At 49.5% G+C, this 16,682-nt stretch overlaps 1 protein-coding gene across 13 annotated transcripts in view; it reads left to right on the forward strand.

Annotated features, from left to right (window-relative positions):
• ARMC9 (armadillo repeat containing 9) overlaps nt 1–16,682 on the forward strand; it is a 152,249-nt gene that overhangs the window by 122,044 nt on the left and 13,523 nt on the right. For 10 of the 13 annotated variants that reach the window (XM_045481690.1, XM_045481687.1, XM_045481689.1 and 7 more), the window contains 2 exons: nt 7,067–7,182; nt 11,644–11,768. In XM_045481690.1, coding sequence (XP_045337646.1) covers nt 7,067–7,182; nt 11,644–11,768 — 241 coding nt within the window. Of the gene's footprint in view, nt 1–4,490; nt 4,932–7,066; nt 7,288–11,643; nt 12,209–16,682 lie in introns of those variants that run through there. The other 3 variants (XM_045481691.1, XM_045481697.1, XM_045481698.1) reach the window with 3 other exon arrangements.

A 16,682-nucleotide genomic window follows, 5' to 3' on the forward strand; every position in this document is an offset into this window, starting at 1 on the left:
ACAGCAAGGAGCGGCAAGTGGGGCAGCAGATACCGTCCTGCAGGACGGAACTAGCCCAGGCTCTCTCCAAGCCCCAGACCCTCAATGTGGCTTAACGATAGAGCCTAGGACCCTCCTCAGGCCTCCTTACCATGGTCCCAGGAACTGGGTATGGGACACACCAGTGATTTAGAAACCACTGGCTTGGGGGTGAGGATGCAGGTATGGCAGGGGCAGCCCATCGGTATTGGGGGATGGAAGGAAACCATTCCCAGGATTCCTGGACCCAGTGGCTCACCCTCTGCTAGGCATTTGGAGCCACGCCCTTCCCAGAAGGGCCCCGCTGCCATCCTGACCCTCCCGAGTGCAAGCAAACAGCTCCTGGGCACAGCAGAGCCCAGGCCACAAACAGTGCCGCCAACCACTGAGAAGTCAGAAAGCTGGGACGAGAGAACAAGTCACTTCCTAAGCTTGCCTGAGCGTGGCCATGGTCACGAGAAATGTGCTGCTTACTCGTAATTCTGGTAGAAAGCAGCACGCCTTGTTTCTTCTTTAGGCCGTGACTGTCAGCAGGTCAAACTGATGATTTGCCAACTTCTCCTTGCTTATTTCTGAATTTTTTTTTTCTTGTATCATCCATACTATGCTGAACAATCATTTAATCCTTCCTGAAAAGAATGCCCTGATCTAAATAGCTTTGTCACCTCGGTTAAAAGGGGTGTGGATACGTATCACAGAATCTCAGCTCTTTGTTTTTATTTCACAGTTTAAACCTATTATGAATTACCTTTAACGACAGTAATGGGCACGTCTTAAATCAGTTCAGCACACGTCATGGGCCAAGCCCTGTGCAGACCACTTCGTACATCTGACTCCATTTAATTTGGTCCACAAACTACGGGGGAGATCCTGCTAGTGTCGCATTTTCTAGACAGGAGAGCTGAGGCTGAGAAAGGGTAAGGGACACTCTCAGGTTTATTTGAAGCTGCTTGCCCTTGCCCTTTCCCACTAGGCTGTGCCACCTTCTGGAAGAGCTGTCGATTTTCCAGTGAATTGCCTGCTGCGTCTGAAAATTCAGAGAACTCCAGCTGTGGCATATTCACAGTTTTCTGTCTGGTCTAAAAGCTGATCACTCCCTTCCCACCGTTTCCTCCCTCTGTCAAACGGAGACCCAAATGCGTTTAGTTTTCCAGAGATTGCCTGAAGGACGGGGTAGCCCTGCCTCCAAAGCATGTGTGTATGGAGGCGGGCCTGGGAATCTGCATCTCTATTACCGCCACCCCCCCCACCCCGCCCCAGTGGTCCTGAAGCCCGAGTCTGGGCCACGGAAACTTTGCCACTTGGGCGGCGGGCGCAGCTGGCCAGGGTGCAGGGCCGAGCCCATCGGAGACAGGGCAGGGCCCCGGGCCCCTGCCGTCCCACTGCCCGCCGTGGAAGCACACGGAAGGGCCTCGGTTTGCAGTTTTTGCTTTTAGATTTCTTTTTTCAAATGTGTCTCCACTTTGGAGCTTATGCCGATCAGTTTCCAGTTATTCCTGCCCTGCCTGACTGATAGTTGAAGTCTCAGTGCTCTCTGCATATTGGGAGATGAGTTGGAACCAAAAGTCCATATTCTTGTGTGTGAAAACACAACCAAACAAGCAGGCGAGAAAATCCCAAGCCGCAAATATTCCAAATCCATCTCTTTTTCAGTTTGTTTCTTGTATTTTTTTTTTTAAGTTTGTTTGTTTGTTTTTAACTAATCCCTATACCAAATGCGGGGCCTGAACTCACAACCCCAAGATTAAGAGTCGCATGCTCCTGCTACTGAGCCGGCCAGGTGCCCTTTGTATGCTTCCTTCTAATTATAAAAGAAATAGGGGCGCCTGGATGGCTCAGTTGAGGCTCCGACTTCAGCTCAGGTCACGATCTCGCGGTTCGTGAGTTCAAGCCCCACATCGGGCTCGCTGCTGTCGGCACACAGCCTGCTTCAGATCCTTTGTCCCTCTCTCTTCCCCTTCCCTGCTTGTACTCTCTCAAAAATAAATAACACGTTAAAAAGAATAAATTAAAAACATTAAAAAAAAAAGATGGGGGGTGGGAGGGAGGGGAGGATGGGTGATGGGCATTGAGAAGGGCACCTGTTGGGATGAGCACTGGGTGTTATATGGAAACCAATTTGACAATAAATTTCATTTTTTTTTTTCAACGTTTATTTATTTTTGGGACAGAGAGAGACAGAGCATGAACGGGGGAGGGGCAGAGAGAGAGGGAGACACAGGATCGGAAACAGGCTCCAGGCTCTGAGCCATCAGCCCAGAGCCCGACGCGGGGCTCGAACTCACGGACCGCGAGATCATGACCTGGCTGAAGTCGGACGCTTAACCGACTGCGCCACCCAGGCGCCCCACAATAAATTTCATATTAAAAAAAAAAAAGTCCCTCTAAAGCCTTTTCCAAAATAAAAAATAAATAAAATAAAACAATAAAAAAGAAAGAAATACATGCTTATTATGGGAAAGTCCAAATAAACAGTCTAAACAACCATAATAAAACTCCACCCACCCAGAGGGAATGCCACTGTTCCTTCTGTTATTCTTCCATTTCTCTCTGCACCTTCTCCTTCCTTTATTAGTTAGGACTGGCCCAGCTGCAAAACGCGGAGAATCTATCCATCCCGCTGATAATACTGAAGGGTGTGGACTCCAGGCTCTCTGCATGTCTTTCTACACTCTGCCTGTCAGTATGAAGGGAAGACCCAGGTTTTCTGGGACCTCTGGTTTACAGGGCTTGGGAAGGCTTCTTTCAATAAAGGAATACAGAGTTAGTTATGAAGTGGATACTTAATCCGAATGAGAATGAGAAAATAAATCACAGTAAAATTCAAATTTTAAGAATTGACAGAAAAGTGATGTTTTTATTAATTAGCTGCCTTGCATACCTTATCGGGGTTTTTGTTGGTTGGTTTTTGTTTTATGCCTTTTAATTGCCTCTACCTATATAATAATGAGTCCGTAATGTTTTCCATGGAGAGAAAAGGAAATCTGTCCTTCCTGTAACATATTTGATCAAATTTTGTTTCTCATTATTGATAGACTGGAAAAATCTTTTGGCCTCGCATTTAGTTTTTGGTAATGCTGTTGTATACATTTTTAGGATTGTCGCTAAATTTGAGAACTCCCTCCTCAAATGTCTTCCACAAATAAGCTGTAAGATTTGGGGATATTTCAAGTTTTCTTGCACACTGATTATTCATAAATACCCTGACAACGCCGGGAATTTCTAGAAGCCATTCCTACCCCAGGACAGCTAGCGAAGGTTTGACTGTGCACCATGATTGGGAATCATATGAATCTATTCGAAACCTGAATTAAATGTCATCGAGACTCAGCGCCCCCTTAGCTAAGTCCCAAATTGCCCCCCCTTAGCTAAATCCCAACACCACGCCACCAACGTGAAGGGAAGTATGACAAGGGAAGTCAGAGGAGGAAGAAACAGCAGAAGGGAAGTCAGAGTAGAAAGAAACAGCAGAATTAAGTGCTTGCAGTTAAAATATCCTACTTTTGCAAATGTTACAAAAACATTGGACCATGTGAACACATTGCTAGGGCTTCTTCTGGGTCTTGAAGCTTCAGTTTCATCCACTCCATGGTAGTTCTGCCTCAGTGAGGGAGCCCCTCATTCACACGCTTGTGGCCTCTTGGTCACGAGATGGCAGAGGGAGCTCCCGGCACAAACCCATGATAAAGTCAGGAAGAAGGCCCAACAGGCAGACCAGCCAAATCTACCCCTCCTATGGTGCTCCTTCCCAGGGTCCCAGCTGGCGACCTCCACTGGATTCCTCCTGGTCAGAACTGGGTCACGTGACCCCTAGCTGCAAGGGAGTCTGCCAAAGGGGGTATGTTTTTATTTAAAAAAAATTTTTTTTTTGATGTTCATTTATTTTTGAGAGAAAGAGTGTGAACGAGGGGAGAGTCAGAGAGAGAGGGAGACACAGAATCGGAAGCAGGCTCCAGGCTCTGAGCTGTCAGCACAGAGCTTGACATGGGGCTCCGACTCACAAACCGGGAGATCGTGACCTGAGCCGGAGTCGGGCACTCGACCAGGCGCCCCAGGGGGGAGTATTTTTAAGTAGAAGCATTTGCGTGCCAATAGAGTCAGAGTACTGTTGGTCAGGAGAGAATGAATATTGGACGGACCGCAAAGAGTGTCTGCTTCAGCCTCCATGTCATCTTCTGCGCGGTGGGTGGATTGATGGGTGGATAGAGAGAGAGAGAGAACTTGTGTTTCCTTACAAAAATTCGTACTGCTTTATTAACGTGTCACAACTTATGTGATTCGCCAATTCTCGAAAATTAGTCAATGGGAAATAACATTTTTTACCTCGATTGACATGTGTTGACCATCTTTTGTTATTAAATAAATTACATTCGGCTAAATCATATGCGGCATTTTTTTTATTGTGGTTCAATAAGCTGCATTTTTTTAGGAGCAGAACCTTCTTTCAAGTAAAATCTCCATCTGTCACACAGATGAAGGCTGAGTCCTCTGGACGAATAAGGTGGCTGCCAGGGACCCGTTCCATTCTCTCTCCCAACAGCCACCGGAGCATTTCTGCAGAACTCGGTATCGTCCACAGGTTGTTGGACTAGGTATCGTTTCAGATCTTCCTGGCCTAAAAGGGCCGCTCTGAAAGTGAGGGGCCCAGAGAGGGGCCTGGGGACCTGTGGGCTACCGTGTGGCTCACACTACAAGCACAGCACGTTGTCGGGTGAGAAGGAAACGGACCCTTCTGCGAGGCAGCCGCTCTGACACGCTGGGTCTGCACACTTAACCCTCTTCCCCAAGGGCCTTTCCTCAGGCGTTTGAGTAACAGCCCAGACAGTTCTGGCCCACAGGCCAGACTCCGTTTCTTCATCCCCTGGAAAAGACAGATACCATCCACCTCAGGTTATTTCTTAGGCCTGTGTGGCTTTAAAGAGATGGTATGGCTGGGGAGCCTGGCTGGCGCAGTCCGTAGAGCGAGTGACTCTTGATCTCAGGGTTGTGAGTTTGAGGCCCCCTGTGGGGTGTAGAGATTACTTGAAAATAAAATCTTTAAAAAAAAGGGTGGGGGGAGATGGTATGGCCGACGGTTTTCCAAAGGCTGAAACACTCTCCAATGTACGTGATACGTTCCCTCTCCTCTAGGAAGGAGTTGGGAGGGTGAGCCCAGAAGGACCGTGGAGTGGAGGGGCAGGGGAAGGGTGGGGCTGGAAGGCACCTATTCACCGTCTCCCCTTTTCCAGTAGCTAAGGACTTCACCTTCTGAGCCTTCTTTGGAAAGACCCAGGCGTTCTGTCGGGAAGTATGGAGAGGGAAAGAGAAACACGCCATATCATGCGGGCAATCCACACTGGCACAATCCACAGATTTCACTCAGATTTCACTAGCTTTACAGTAATTTCTCTTTTAAACAAATTTTCTGAAGTGTTAATATAATCATATTAGAGAACACTTGGAAAATAAAGAGGAGAAAAATTCCTCTTGGTTCTACTATCCTATCTATCACTGTATTCATTTTAGTGTATATTTCCTTCCAGCCTTTTGTGTAATTTTAGCATAATTGAAGGCATCATTTATGTACAGCTTTATAATCTTTTAGTAAATGTTTTAAATAAGCATGTTTTTCATAACCTAGTCTTTATCATTGTAAAAGGCCACTTACTATTTCGGATGAATATGTTGTATTTCACTTAATTCTTCCCCTATTACTGGACACCTAGGTTATTCCAGTTTTACTCTATGACAGTTTTGTAGCAAACAACTTTGTTTATTTGATGTTTCCCGTATTTGGGGTTCTTCCCCTAGGGTTTACACCCAAAGATGTGAACATCGTTACGACTACTTAAAACCCCAAATTACTTCCCAAAGTAATTGAACATTACTCAGCTTTCCCTGCCACTAAGGCTTTTGATTCCTGCCAGCAGCGGGTGGGATCCTTTCTTTAATTGTCATCATTTAATAGTTGAAAAATGATACTTTTTTGTGTGAAATTGTATTTCTAATTACTTGCACAGTTGATCATTTTTTTCCTTCCTTTACTGGCGATCTATTCTATTTTGTGACTTGACTATTTGAATTCTTTGATCACTAATGGACTGTTTCACCTACCGATTTGTACGAGCTACTTACCTAATGAAAGTCTTAACCTTTCATCTGTTAAATATGTGCAAATATTTCTTCCCAGTATGTTGTTTACCCGTTCATTTGGCTTATCTCTAATATATAGGTGGAAAGGTTACTTTTTTTTAATTAAAAAAAAATTTTTTTAAGGGCACCTGGGTGGCTCAGTCAGTTAAGCGTCCAACTTCGGCTCAGGTCAGGATCTCACGGTTTGTGGGTTCGAACCCCACGTCAGGCTCTGTGCTGACAGCTCAGAGCCTGGAACCTGCTTTGGATTCTGTGTCCCCCTCTCTCACTACCCCTCCCCCACTTGTGTGCTCTATCTCTCTATCGCTCTCTATCTCTCTCAAAAATAAAACATTAAAAAAAATTTAATTGTTTTGAAGCTTTTTCATTTCTTGAGAGAGAGAGTGTGAGCAGGGGAGGGGCAGAGAGAGAGGGGGAGACAGAATCCCAAGCCGGCCCCACACTAAGAGCACAAAGCCCAACACGAACCATGAGATTATGACCTGAGCCAGGATCAAGAATTGGACATTTAATGGACTGAGCCACCCAGGCACCACTGGAAAGGTTACCTTTTTATGAAACCAAACCTGCCCATCTTTTTTTTCTTCTTACTTTCAAAACTCAGTCTTCCCAGAGATGTAATTGTTACTGTATTCAACTGTTTTCTTCCCTTTTCCATGGTCTGGTTTTTTTTTTTTTTTTTTTTTTTTTTTTTTTTTTTTTTTTTTAATTTATACTGCTAAATGGCATAATACGCAAACCTAAAGGAATTTTTCCCCAAATTTCTGTGTATCTGAATGCTGTGTGATCCTTCTTCACTTATCTGCAAAGCCTCTTACTCCCCATAGGTTACTTTATTGCGTGTAGTATCTGCTACCTCTAGGTCAGCTTTCAAGTAGGTGATTTCTCCAGCCCATCTCCCCTTTCCTTCCACCAGATCATGACCAACACGGGGAAGATGAGGCGGAAGGGCCTGGCCGGTGTGCAGCGCAGTGCCGACGAGCCCCTGTGCCGGCCCGTCACCCCTGGCGGCCACAGGACGGGGTACCCAGTGTAAGTCCGGGCTAAAGGAGGCGGGATTTCTTAAGCTTTGTTTTACCTGCAGTGTAAGATGCGTGTATTGAAAAATCCGAAATAAAACGTTCACGTTGGAAAGCATTTATCTCTTCATTATTTATCTCTCGGGAATTTTTGAGGGGAAAGATGTTGTCTCCTTCGCTTGAGGTTTCCTCTTCCAGAAAATGGAGTGGTAGGATTGCAGGACCTCCAGGCACTTTGCCCTGAAGAAGCCAAGTGTTGGCCAAATGTAATTTCAAAGGAAAGGACCAGAAGGAGCAGTGGGTCCACCCAGACGCGACTCTAGTCCTTCTTTTCTCAGCCGCCACCCCAGGCCTTTTGTTCTTTTGTTCGGGTGGAGCATCACAGGTTCAGACACCAAATCAACTTGGCTTAAATAAACACACTCACTTTTTAAAGCAACCCTATGTGTGTTTAGCGGCCCAGCTTTCTTCATTCTTCAGAGCCTTGCTCCTACCCCGTTTATGTCAACAAAACTACAGTGTGGTTACCCAAGAGCCTCTGATCTCCCTGGGAACCCTGTGGGCTCTGGGGGAACCCCAGCCCAAGCAGTCCAGCTGTCTAGAGAAACAGGTGCAGAGAAACAGGTACAAACCAGGGGGTTACAGAGAGCAGGCAGAAAACTGGCATTTATTGATTCCTTCAACAAATACCGGCCCTAAAATAGTTCAAGGGAACATGACACATTTTACTTAGTTATTCCCTGTAGCTGGGCAGTTTGGCTGTTTCCAGTTTTACTCTGTAGTAATTTGTAACTAACAACCAGGCCCTGGGGATGCAGCCACAAGCACAATGCGGAAAGGCCTGCCCTCTCGGAGCTCCGTGGGTGGATGCTGGCATGCCGGAGCCCCGCAGCCAGACCCCGCTCGTGCGGGACTCAGCCTAGAATTTCCAGGCCCACCCTGTGGATCGGTGATCCGTGTGATTTGGTCTCAAAACTAGCCGCCATGCGCTTCACATTTCAGGGTTATTTTAAGTTACTAGCACCGTGCTTTTTTTCTCTTAAACTTACTATCAGTATTTTTTAACTCAGCTTCCAACTATTAACGTATTGCCACCTTGACATCTTCTCTCGGGCTCCTTCCGTATGCATAGTATATAACTTACACACGCATACTCGCTTGGCTGAACTGTTTGAAAGAAGGCTGCAGACTTGCAACACGTCCCCTAAGGATAAGAGCATCCTGCGCTTAACCACATTATCTATCACACCTAAGAAAGCCCACATTCGCATAATATCGCGTAGTGTATCAGTACTCCCTGATTGTCCCAAGAATGTCATTGATATCTAAGAGCTTTGGTGTTTGCTTTTTGGATCTGGAATACAGCCAAGTGTCAGCTACTAGTAACTCTGGCTTATATTTTTGAACGGAAGTGGTAGTGGGAACTAAGAAAATTTCATCGTGCTTTTAACGTGGGAGAGAGGACACCAAATGATCATCTTTAAAATTTTTAAGATTATCTTTGGGGCACCTGGGTGGCTCCGTCGGTTGAGCATTCGACTCTTGATTTCAACTCAAGGTCGTGATCCCGGGGTCCCAATGTACATAATCCCGATGTACTGGGTCCGTCGGTGGTGGCAGATGCAGGGTGCTCCCCTCTGGTTAACTCTCAGGATCTTTAGTCAAAGATCACGTGACTCCGTTCAGCCAGTCGGCTCTGATAACCTAGTATGGCCAAGAGCGTATATCGAGAATCTCAGTGATCTTGGGGACCCCTGACGATATGTACTGCACACATTGGGGATACAACTCCCTCTGGAGTCAGCAATTGCACTGCTAGGATTTTATGCTGAGAAGTAATCAGCTGTGTACAGCTCTGTGTACCAGGTATTTATTGCAGTGTTATTCATGCGGAAAAACCTAAACGCCCAAAGCGGGAGTCTGTTTACATAAATTATATATCCACCCAAAATGGTATTGAAAATAATGTTTTAGAAGAATATTTAATACGTGGGGAGAGCCTCACAATATATTGCTAAGTGAAAAAACAAATCATAAAACTGGGTGGATCCAGCCTGCCAGCCACTTACAGTGATCACAGGTTGTATTTTTTAAAGTATATATTTGCAATTTGTTTGTTTTTATTCATTTTGAGAGAGAGAGTGTGTGTGCGTGCACACACACACGCACAAGTGGGGCTGAGGCAGAGAGAGAAAAAATCCCAAGCGACACAGAGCTCAGTCTCACGAACCGTGAGATCATGACCTGAGCCAAAATCAAGAGTTGGCCCCTACTAAGCCACCCAGGGGCCCCTATCTTTGAATTTAAGATATCAAATGTTAATAGTGGTTGTGTCTAGGTACTGGGAGGGCAAACCATGATTAACTGGTTTTTTAATCAAGAAAAGAAAGACCGAAAACAAAAAGACAGTCACCCTGCACAATTCAAGACCCTCTGTCACCCCAGCATCAGATGTGTGCCCCCCAGCCCTCCCTCAGCACCCCCGCCCCCAGCCTCACCCCTCCATGGATTATGGATCCCTCTCCTCCTGTCACTGTCCAAACTCAGCCTCACCATTTAACACCTCCTTTGCTCCACCTTCAACCTCCCTTTTGCTGCTTTCCTTCCCCCAGGCCTTTCTGGTCCCCAAGTGCCCTCCCCCAGGTCCTCTCTGGCTGCCTCCCCGCCCCCTCCCCTCCTTTCATAGTCCGCAGGGTCTGGCAGTGACTTCAGGTTACTGCTGCCACAGCCACCGGTGACCTTGCAGTTTCCAGCCTCAGGGGACACTCAGCATCTCTCGAGGTTGCCGCTGCTGACCACATTCCTGGTCACTCACCCACCCCCACATCCCACTGCCTTGTCGGCTTGGTCTCCAAATCACCCCTCTTCCTCCTAAAATGCCCCGTTTCCGGTCCCCACCCATCCTGCTTGTGCTGGGGTCTCCATTACATACTGCAGACACAAAATCCCATTCCATTGTAGACTTGCCCCAGCTGCTAGGTATGTCCCCGCAGCACCCTGAGTCTGTGCTTCCTAGGGGAACACCACCGTCCCCTCAGCCCCCTGCTTCAGGGAATGGCGTTAACACCCCCAAACACCTGAGCCAGCCTTCCCTCTCCCAGCCCTGGCCCTTCCCCTCTGCCCTCCTGAGCCATCTCTCCCCCCCCCGCAGTGGTTCTCCCTGCCACGGTCCACCGTCCGTCACCCCAGAATGAGGTTTCTAGCACGTCATCATGGGATGTCATTTCTGTGACTCCTGTGTCCCTTAGGGATCAAATCTATCAAACCCTGGCTGACAGGGTCCTTCTCGGTTGACCCCCCACCTTGACCCTGGGCCTTGAAGCTCTTCCCCAGGACACCCTGTCCCCTCCAGCCTGCATTTTTTTCCCCTTTGGTGGTGCTTTAAATATTCCTGTAACAATGCAGCATAAGTATATATATATATATATATATATATATATATATATATATATATTTTTTTTTTTTTTTTTTTTTTTTTTTTTTTGCCTCTCCATCTGCCTCCTGGTGTTACTTCCCCGGTGGAAAAATTTCCCCCCTTTGGCCCCAAGCAGTCCTGACTCAGAGTTCGGGACTGGCTGAATGCCACACACACACACACACACACACACACACAGCCTTTCCTGCCCCTCTGGGTGGCTTAACGTCTACTTGTCTTTGCTACTGGAACTGACATTCGAGAACAGCCATCTCACAGGGCCCACCCCGAGGAAAAGCACCCTGTACTTGCCATGGTGTGCCTCCCACCAAGCCCTTGCTGGACAGGTGGCTAGCGGCTCCTTGTTGAGGACCGTGCCCACCTGGAGAGCCTCCCCTGGGATCTGTTGTCAAGTCTGAACGGAGAGCCGGCCTACTTCCCACCACCTCTCTGGCGGGGGGATCCCTGGCTCCCACGCCTGGCTGGGGGTCCCGCACGATGAGGCACCTGACAGGTGTCTGCCGGGTGAATGCGTCTGCCTGGGCCGGCTCCACCGCCCCGGGTGCCGTCAGGCGATGTAGGCACACTTAGGTGTTGACATAGGTCCCCGGTCCCGGGCCTGTCCAGCTCTTGTCCTGGCTGACGTGACACATCATGTCTCTTCTGATGGCATTCGTCCATTTGCTAATCTGCTTCATCCTCTGAGGAAAAACCAGAAGCCGGGTGCCTTCAATGGTTTGGTTGAAATGCCGTGCTCCCACGCCCCCCAAAGCCAAAAGATGCAACTGTGTGTCGGACAGATACTATTTGTCACCGTGCATTTATAGGAGCTAAGAGGGTACATCCTAGTTTCTGCCAATACCTTAAAAAAAACCTCATATCTGCTTAACTATGTGTTAAGCATATCATATCTGATAGCTATCATATGTATTAGATATCCATTTCACAAAAGAACTTCAGGGGCTCCCGCTCCCTGTCTTTGTTTCTGGCGTCTCCCGGTAGGCAGCAAGTTCCTCCTGGCTACCTGTATTTACTGCTGTGTTTCATTCTTCCCTCCAGGCCGGAAGACCATCCCGTTCCTCCCCAGATGGCCCAACGTGCGGGAAACGGCGGCCTCCCGTCCCTGACAAGCGCCCCCCATCCAGTGCACCAGGGGGGTGAGGCTGGTGCTTCGGGGCCTTCACGTAAGAACGGAACGCCGGTGGCGTGGGGACCGGGCAGCAGCAGCCACACACCCGGAGAGGCCTCGTGCTCACACCCTGGTCTCGGCCACTGCCCCGCCTTCCCGAGGCCCGCTGACCCGCAGCCACGCGGCCACACCTGCCCGTGGCCTGTTCCTCCAGACCCCCTTCTATCGCAGCATAGTGAGCACTGCCCACGTCTGCAAGCGAGTAGCGCGACACTTGTGCTGGGGAAAGCCGCGTTTGATGTGAGCTTTCCGAGTAGTCACGTCTCAGAAGGCGATGTCGATTTATGACCGAGGCTTTGGCACCTCAGACTTTGGACGAGGCGCGCGGCCGCGTGTTCGAAGGCTGGCCTGAGACAGAAATGTGTGAGCAGGGGCACACGCGTGGATAAAAAGTATTTTTTTTTAGATGCCAGAAAAAATATATATGCTTTGAATCGGATATGTACGAAAGGTTTTGTTTTGTTTTGTTTTTTTAATTTTCAAGAGGAAATTAAAAGGATATGAGCAGGCCAGATCAGACTGTAATCTCCATTCAAACGGGAAAAACAACAGAGGAGCAGGTCAGATTCCAGTATGAGAAACATCTGAGAACTTTTATAATCTGCTCACAATTGGATTCGAACGCTGCTAAGCCCCGGTTCAGAGCGGTAGGCTGGTCACAGAGCCGGAGGAAAACCAGGTTGTTGGAGAGTCTGGGGGAGGGTCTCCTGGTTAGGGACAGTTTTAGAGGTTTTGCCACCTTAGATCATGTGTTATTTTACATGTTTCGTTAGAGCTGTAAACGTTAATATGCCCTCGCTGAAAGCTGATTAGCTCCACCATTTGTCCAGAGATTTCTGTGCCAGGGTGGAGGTTTGAGGTGGTCTAACCACTTTTGCCAATTTCACCTAATGCCCTTTGAGTTAAAAATGATTTCAAGGGGCGCCTGGGTGGCGCAGTCGGTTAGGCGTCCGACTTCAGCCAGGTCACGATCTCACGGTCTGTGAGTTCAAGCCCCGCGTCAGGCTCTGGGCTGATGGCTCAGAGCCTGGAGCCTGTTTCCGATTCTGTGTCTCCCTCTCTCTCTGCCCCTCCCCCGTTCATGCTCTGTCTCTCTCTGTCCCAAAAATAAATAAATGTTGAAAAAAAAAATTAAAAAAAAAAAAAAAACGATTTCAAGTTCAGCCTGGACTTCTGAAAAGTTGCATTTAGGGCCGTTTATTTATCAGGTACGTCCTTGTTTTACCAAAGTGACCACCAGGGTGGCCCTCTGTCTTGCACTGATTATCAGTATGGTCCTGGATTTTGGAAGGATTTAGCATGTGTTCCGTGCAGGAAGCGTTTGAGGCGTTTGAGGCCGCCGTGGATGGAGTAGCTGCGTGGCCGCTGGTGATACTGCTGGAGATGTTGATGTCACTGTGATTTTCAAACACAATTGCTTTTAGCCCGGACAAAGTCGAGGCCCTGGCCAATCCCGGTTCCTCACGTGAAAACAGTGGGCAGCCACCAGGGGACCCAGCCTGGGTGATCAGCACGGTCCCCAGTGCCTCCCCCTGGGGAAGCGGCAGCCCCTCCACATGAGGCCACCTGGAGCCAGGACAGCCGCTTGGCCGGAGTTAGCTCTGATCGCTGAGACCATGTCCCCCATGTTCCACGTGCCCCCTTCTCCTACCTGCTCCTCTCTGCTTAGGCCTGGCTGGGACCCAGGACCCCCACCCTACTCACCAACTCCCCTCCCGCCTCAGTGGGCTCCAGAACTAACCACCCTCACTCCATGGGCCAGAAACCGGCCACAGGAACCATTCTCCCCTGCCCTGCACGGCCTGCTGTTAGCCTCAGGGCAGCACCCCTAAATCTCTCTTACAATCCTTTTCCTTACCGAGGGTCTCCCGTGGGAAGCCAAGCCTCCGCCGGGTTAGTGGCTCTCCCTGGGTCATTTAGGGAGCCTTTAGGGAGCGTTTGTGGTGTAGATTCTGTTCTTCCTTCTGCTGTCTTCCGGGCTTGCCCAGCTGCAGCCACCCCAGGACCGATGTCCCGGGACCACTGGTCCGCTCCCCCGGTTGGTCTTGTCGCCGCCGTCCCTCCCTCTTCTCACCCAGCCTCTGTGTGAGGACGACTGGCAAGCAGCCTTGGGTTTATGTGCTTAGAATGCACATAACCAGGGGCCCCTGGGTGGCTCAGTCCGATAAGCATCTGACTCTGATCTCAGGGCAGGTCTTGATCTCAGGGTTGTGAGTTCAAGCCCCATGTTGGGCTCCACACGGAGCATGAAGCCTGCTTAAGTAAAAACAAAAACAAAAGCCAAAAACAAGAACGCACGTAAGCAGTGTTGAGACTGGTTCTGAGGCTGAATCGGGGTCAGCAGATCAGAGGGCTAGAGAGGGAGACGACGCTGGTGGGCTGGGTGGCCACCCTGGCCCTCGTTGGCTTCTGTGTAACTCCTTTCCTGTCAGAAGCCTGATTTGACTTCCTCTGGACCCCTCCGTCCATATAGTCCTGCTTCTCCGGCCCTTTCTCCTGCTTCCGTGCTCTGGCTCACTTTGTCCACCCCCCCCCCACCCCTGCCCCGACGCCCCCGGCCCGATCTGGCCTCGCCCAGCTACTCCTCAGAAGCCCCTCACACATGACTTGCTGCTAAGCCTGGCCTCCTGGCCTTCACTCATACTGGGAATTCATGCCACACCTCAGACCCAGCGGGAACCTGCCACGGTGGCCTCGAGCGCGTTAGCCCAGGAAGCCCCTTCACACCTCTGCATTCAGTCGATGCTAAAGGTGAAAACTCATGATGGGGAACCTGTGGAATCCTCCAACCGCTTGATCAGCTGACCGCAGGGCCAGAAAGTACATTCTTTTTAGGCAAAGGGACTGGCTCCACAGAGCCAACAGGAAATAGTTCCCAAAGGAAAAAGCCAAGAATGTGACTTAGAATTTTGTTATGACATTGGCCTGGGGGGAATTTATTCTCCTTCCCCCTCAACGAAGGCTATCTCAGATATCAAAGTCACATACCTTGTCAGTGGCCTCAAGTGAAAATGCCCAGCCTGGTCTGAAATGGATCCACAGGCGGGAAAACAGTACTTGATCCCAGGAAGCCTCTGGGGCGCGCACACAGCTGCTGGTGTCCCCCAGTCCCCAGCTTGCAGTGGATCTGTCCTTCTGTGGTGGGAGCTCTGAACGCCTACGTGGTGACATTCAGTGGAGGGAGTGGGAAGGGGTGTAGGGGATGACTACTATTTGGTGACAGGACCAAAAAGACCTCAGAGGGTCTCAGGACAGCTCAGCTTAGTTCCTCCTCCCTCCTGCCAGGGGGCTTTCCCACCCAACCCCCAACCTGTCCCTCCACCCACTCCCACCTGGGAAAGCTCCTGATCCTGGAGGACTACCCACCCTTGGGCGCCATCTTGGTGGCACCATTAACTGGGATGGGAGTTTCTGTGTAGCCCAGCACACAGCTGTATGTGGTTCCACTCAATTCTTTCTTCATACACCTAAATTCTGTGTCCCGGGCTATATTATAAGCTTGTAGAGCAGAGAGCACAGACAGGCCAGTTGTCCACTGGAGAACAGATCAGAAAAGGCTGAATTTCCAGGTCCAGTCCCAGCTTTAAGTGGAGACTGTCCTGGTGGGCTGTAAATAATGCCACCCATTGGGCTCCACACCAGAAACAGATTCCCTGTTTGGGTCAAAAGATAGTTACCTGGAAGTCAAAGCTGTGTCCCTTGCTATGCGTTTGAGGAAACGTGCAAAGAAGATTGTTTATATTGAAGATAAAGTAGAGGCCACGTTGCAAAGGTACCAGGGACATTTTTATTTTTTTTTCTTTTTTTTTTTTAATTTTTTTTTTTCAACGTTTATTTATTTTTGGGACAGAGAGAGACAGAGCATGGACGGGGGAGGGGCAGAGAGAGAGGGAGACACAGAATCGGAAACAGGCTCCAGGCTCTGAGCCATCAGCCCAGAGCCCGACGCGGGGCTCGAACTCACGGACCGCGAGATCGTGACCTGGCTGAAGTCGGACGCTTAACCGACTGCGCCACCCAGGCGCCCCACCAGGGACATTTTTAAATGAAAGGGCTTGGGGCTCCTGGGTGGCTCAGTCGGTTAAGCATCCAGCTCCTGATCTCGGGTCGGGTCATGACCTCACAGTTCGTGAGTTCGGCCTCCACCTGGGGCTCCGTGCTGATGGTGCAGAGGCTGCTTGGGATTCTGTTTTTCCTTCTCTCTGCCCCTCCCCCACTTGTGTGTGCTCACTTTCGCTCGCTCTCTCTGTGTCTCTCTCAAAATGGATAAAATTTTAAATGAAAGGGCCGGAAGGAGCTTGGACTAAGGACATAGCAAATCTGGACTCTGTCACAGAATTGCTTTGACGGTGGCGTGAAGCCCTTTGGCTGTAGAACAAGAAGAAAAGTGGGGCCGGAGAAGAAGGGGTTCATATCATTTGAAACACGGAACAGGTCCCTCCCCGGGCCCTCAGGAGAGCTCCCTGGCAGTGTCGTCTGGGACTTCTCGGTCATTTCCCTGTGAAGGTCTCCAGGGTGACCCAGGTAGCCTGCTCCTTGTCCATGATGTCAGCACGAACACTGCTGGCTGGGAATTAGGGCAGTGCCTGCCCCTGTGGGTGGACTGGGGGATTCGGGCCTGAAGGGTCCTGGGGTAGCTCAGGGGGAAGAGGGCCCCACCTCTGGGGTTGCCGAATCCGGCAAATAAAAGTACAGGACACCCAGCTGAATTGGAATTTCAAACAAACAACAAATAGTTTTTTACCGTGCCTCCATGCTCCTCTGCATTGGCACCAAGCAGCGACCGAGGGAGACAGTTCCACGTTTGTCGGCTTTTCCCTGAGAGACAGAGGGGGGGCCAGGAGAAGCAACGGGGCCAAAGGTCTGTGGTTCCCTGTGCTGCGTGTGTATCCAGCCAGAGCGCTCGCGC

This window comes from Leopardus geoffroyi, chromosome C1, assembly GCF_018350155.1.
Source record: "Leopardus geoffroyi isolate Oge1 chromosome C1, O.geoffroyi_Oge1_pat1.0, whole genome shotgun sequence".
NCBI lineage: Eukaryota > Metazoa > Chordata > Mammalia > Carnivora > Felidae > Leopardus > Leopardus geoffroyi.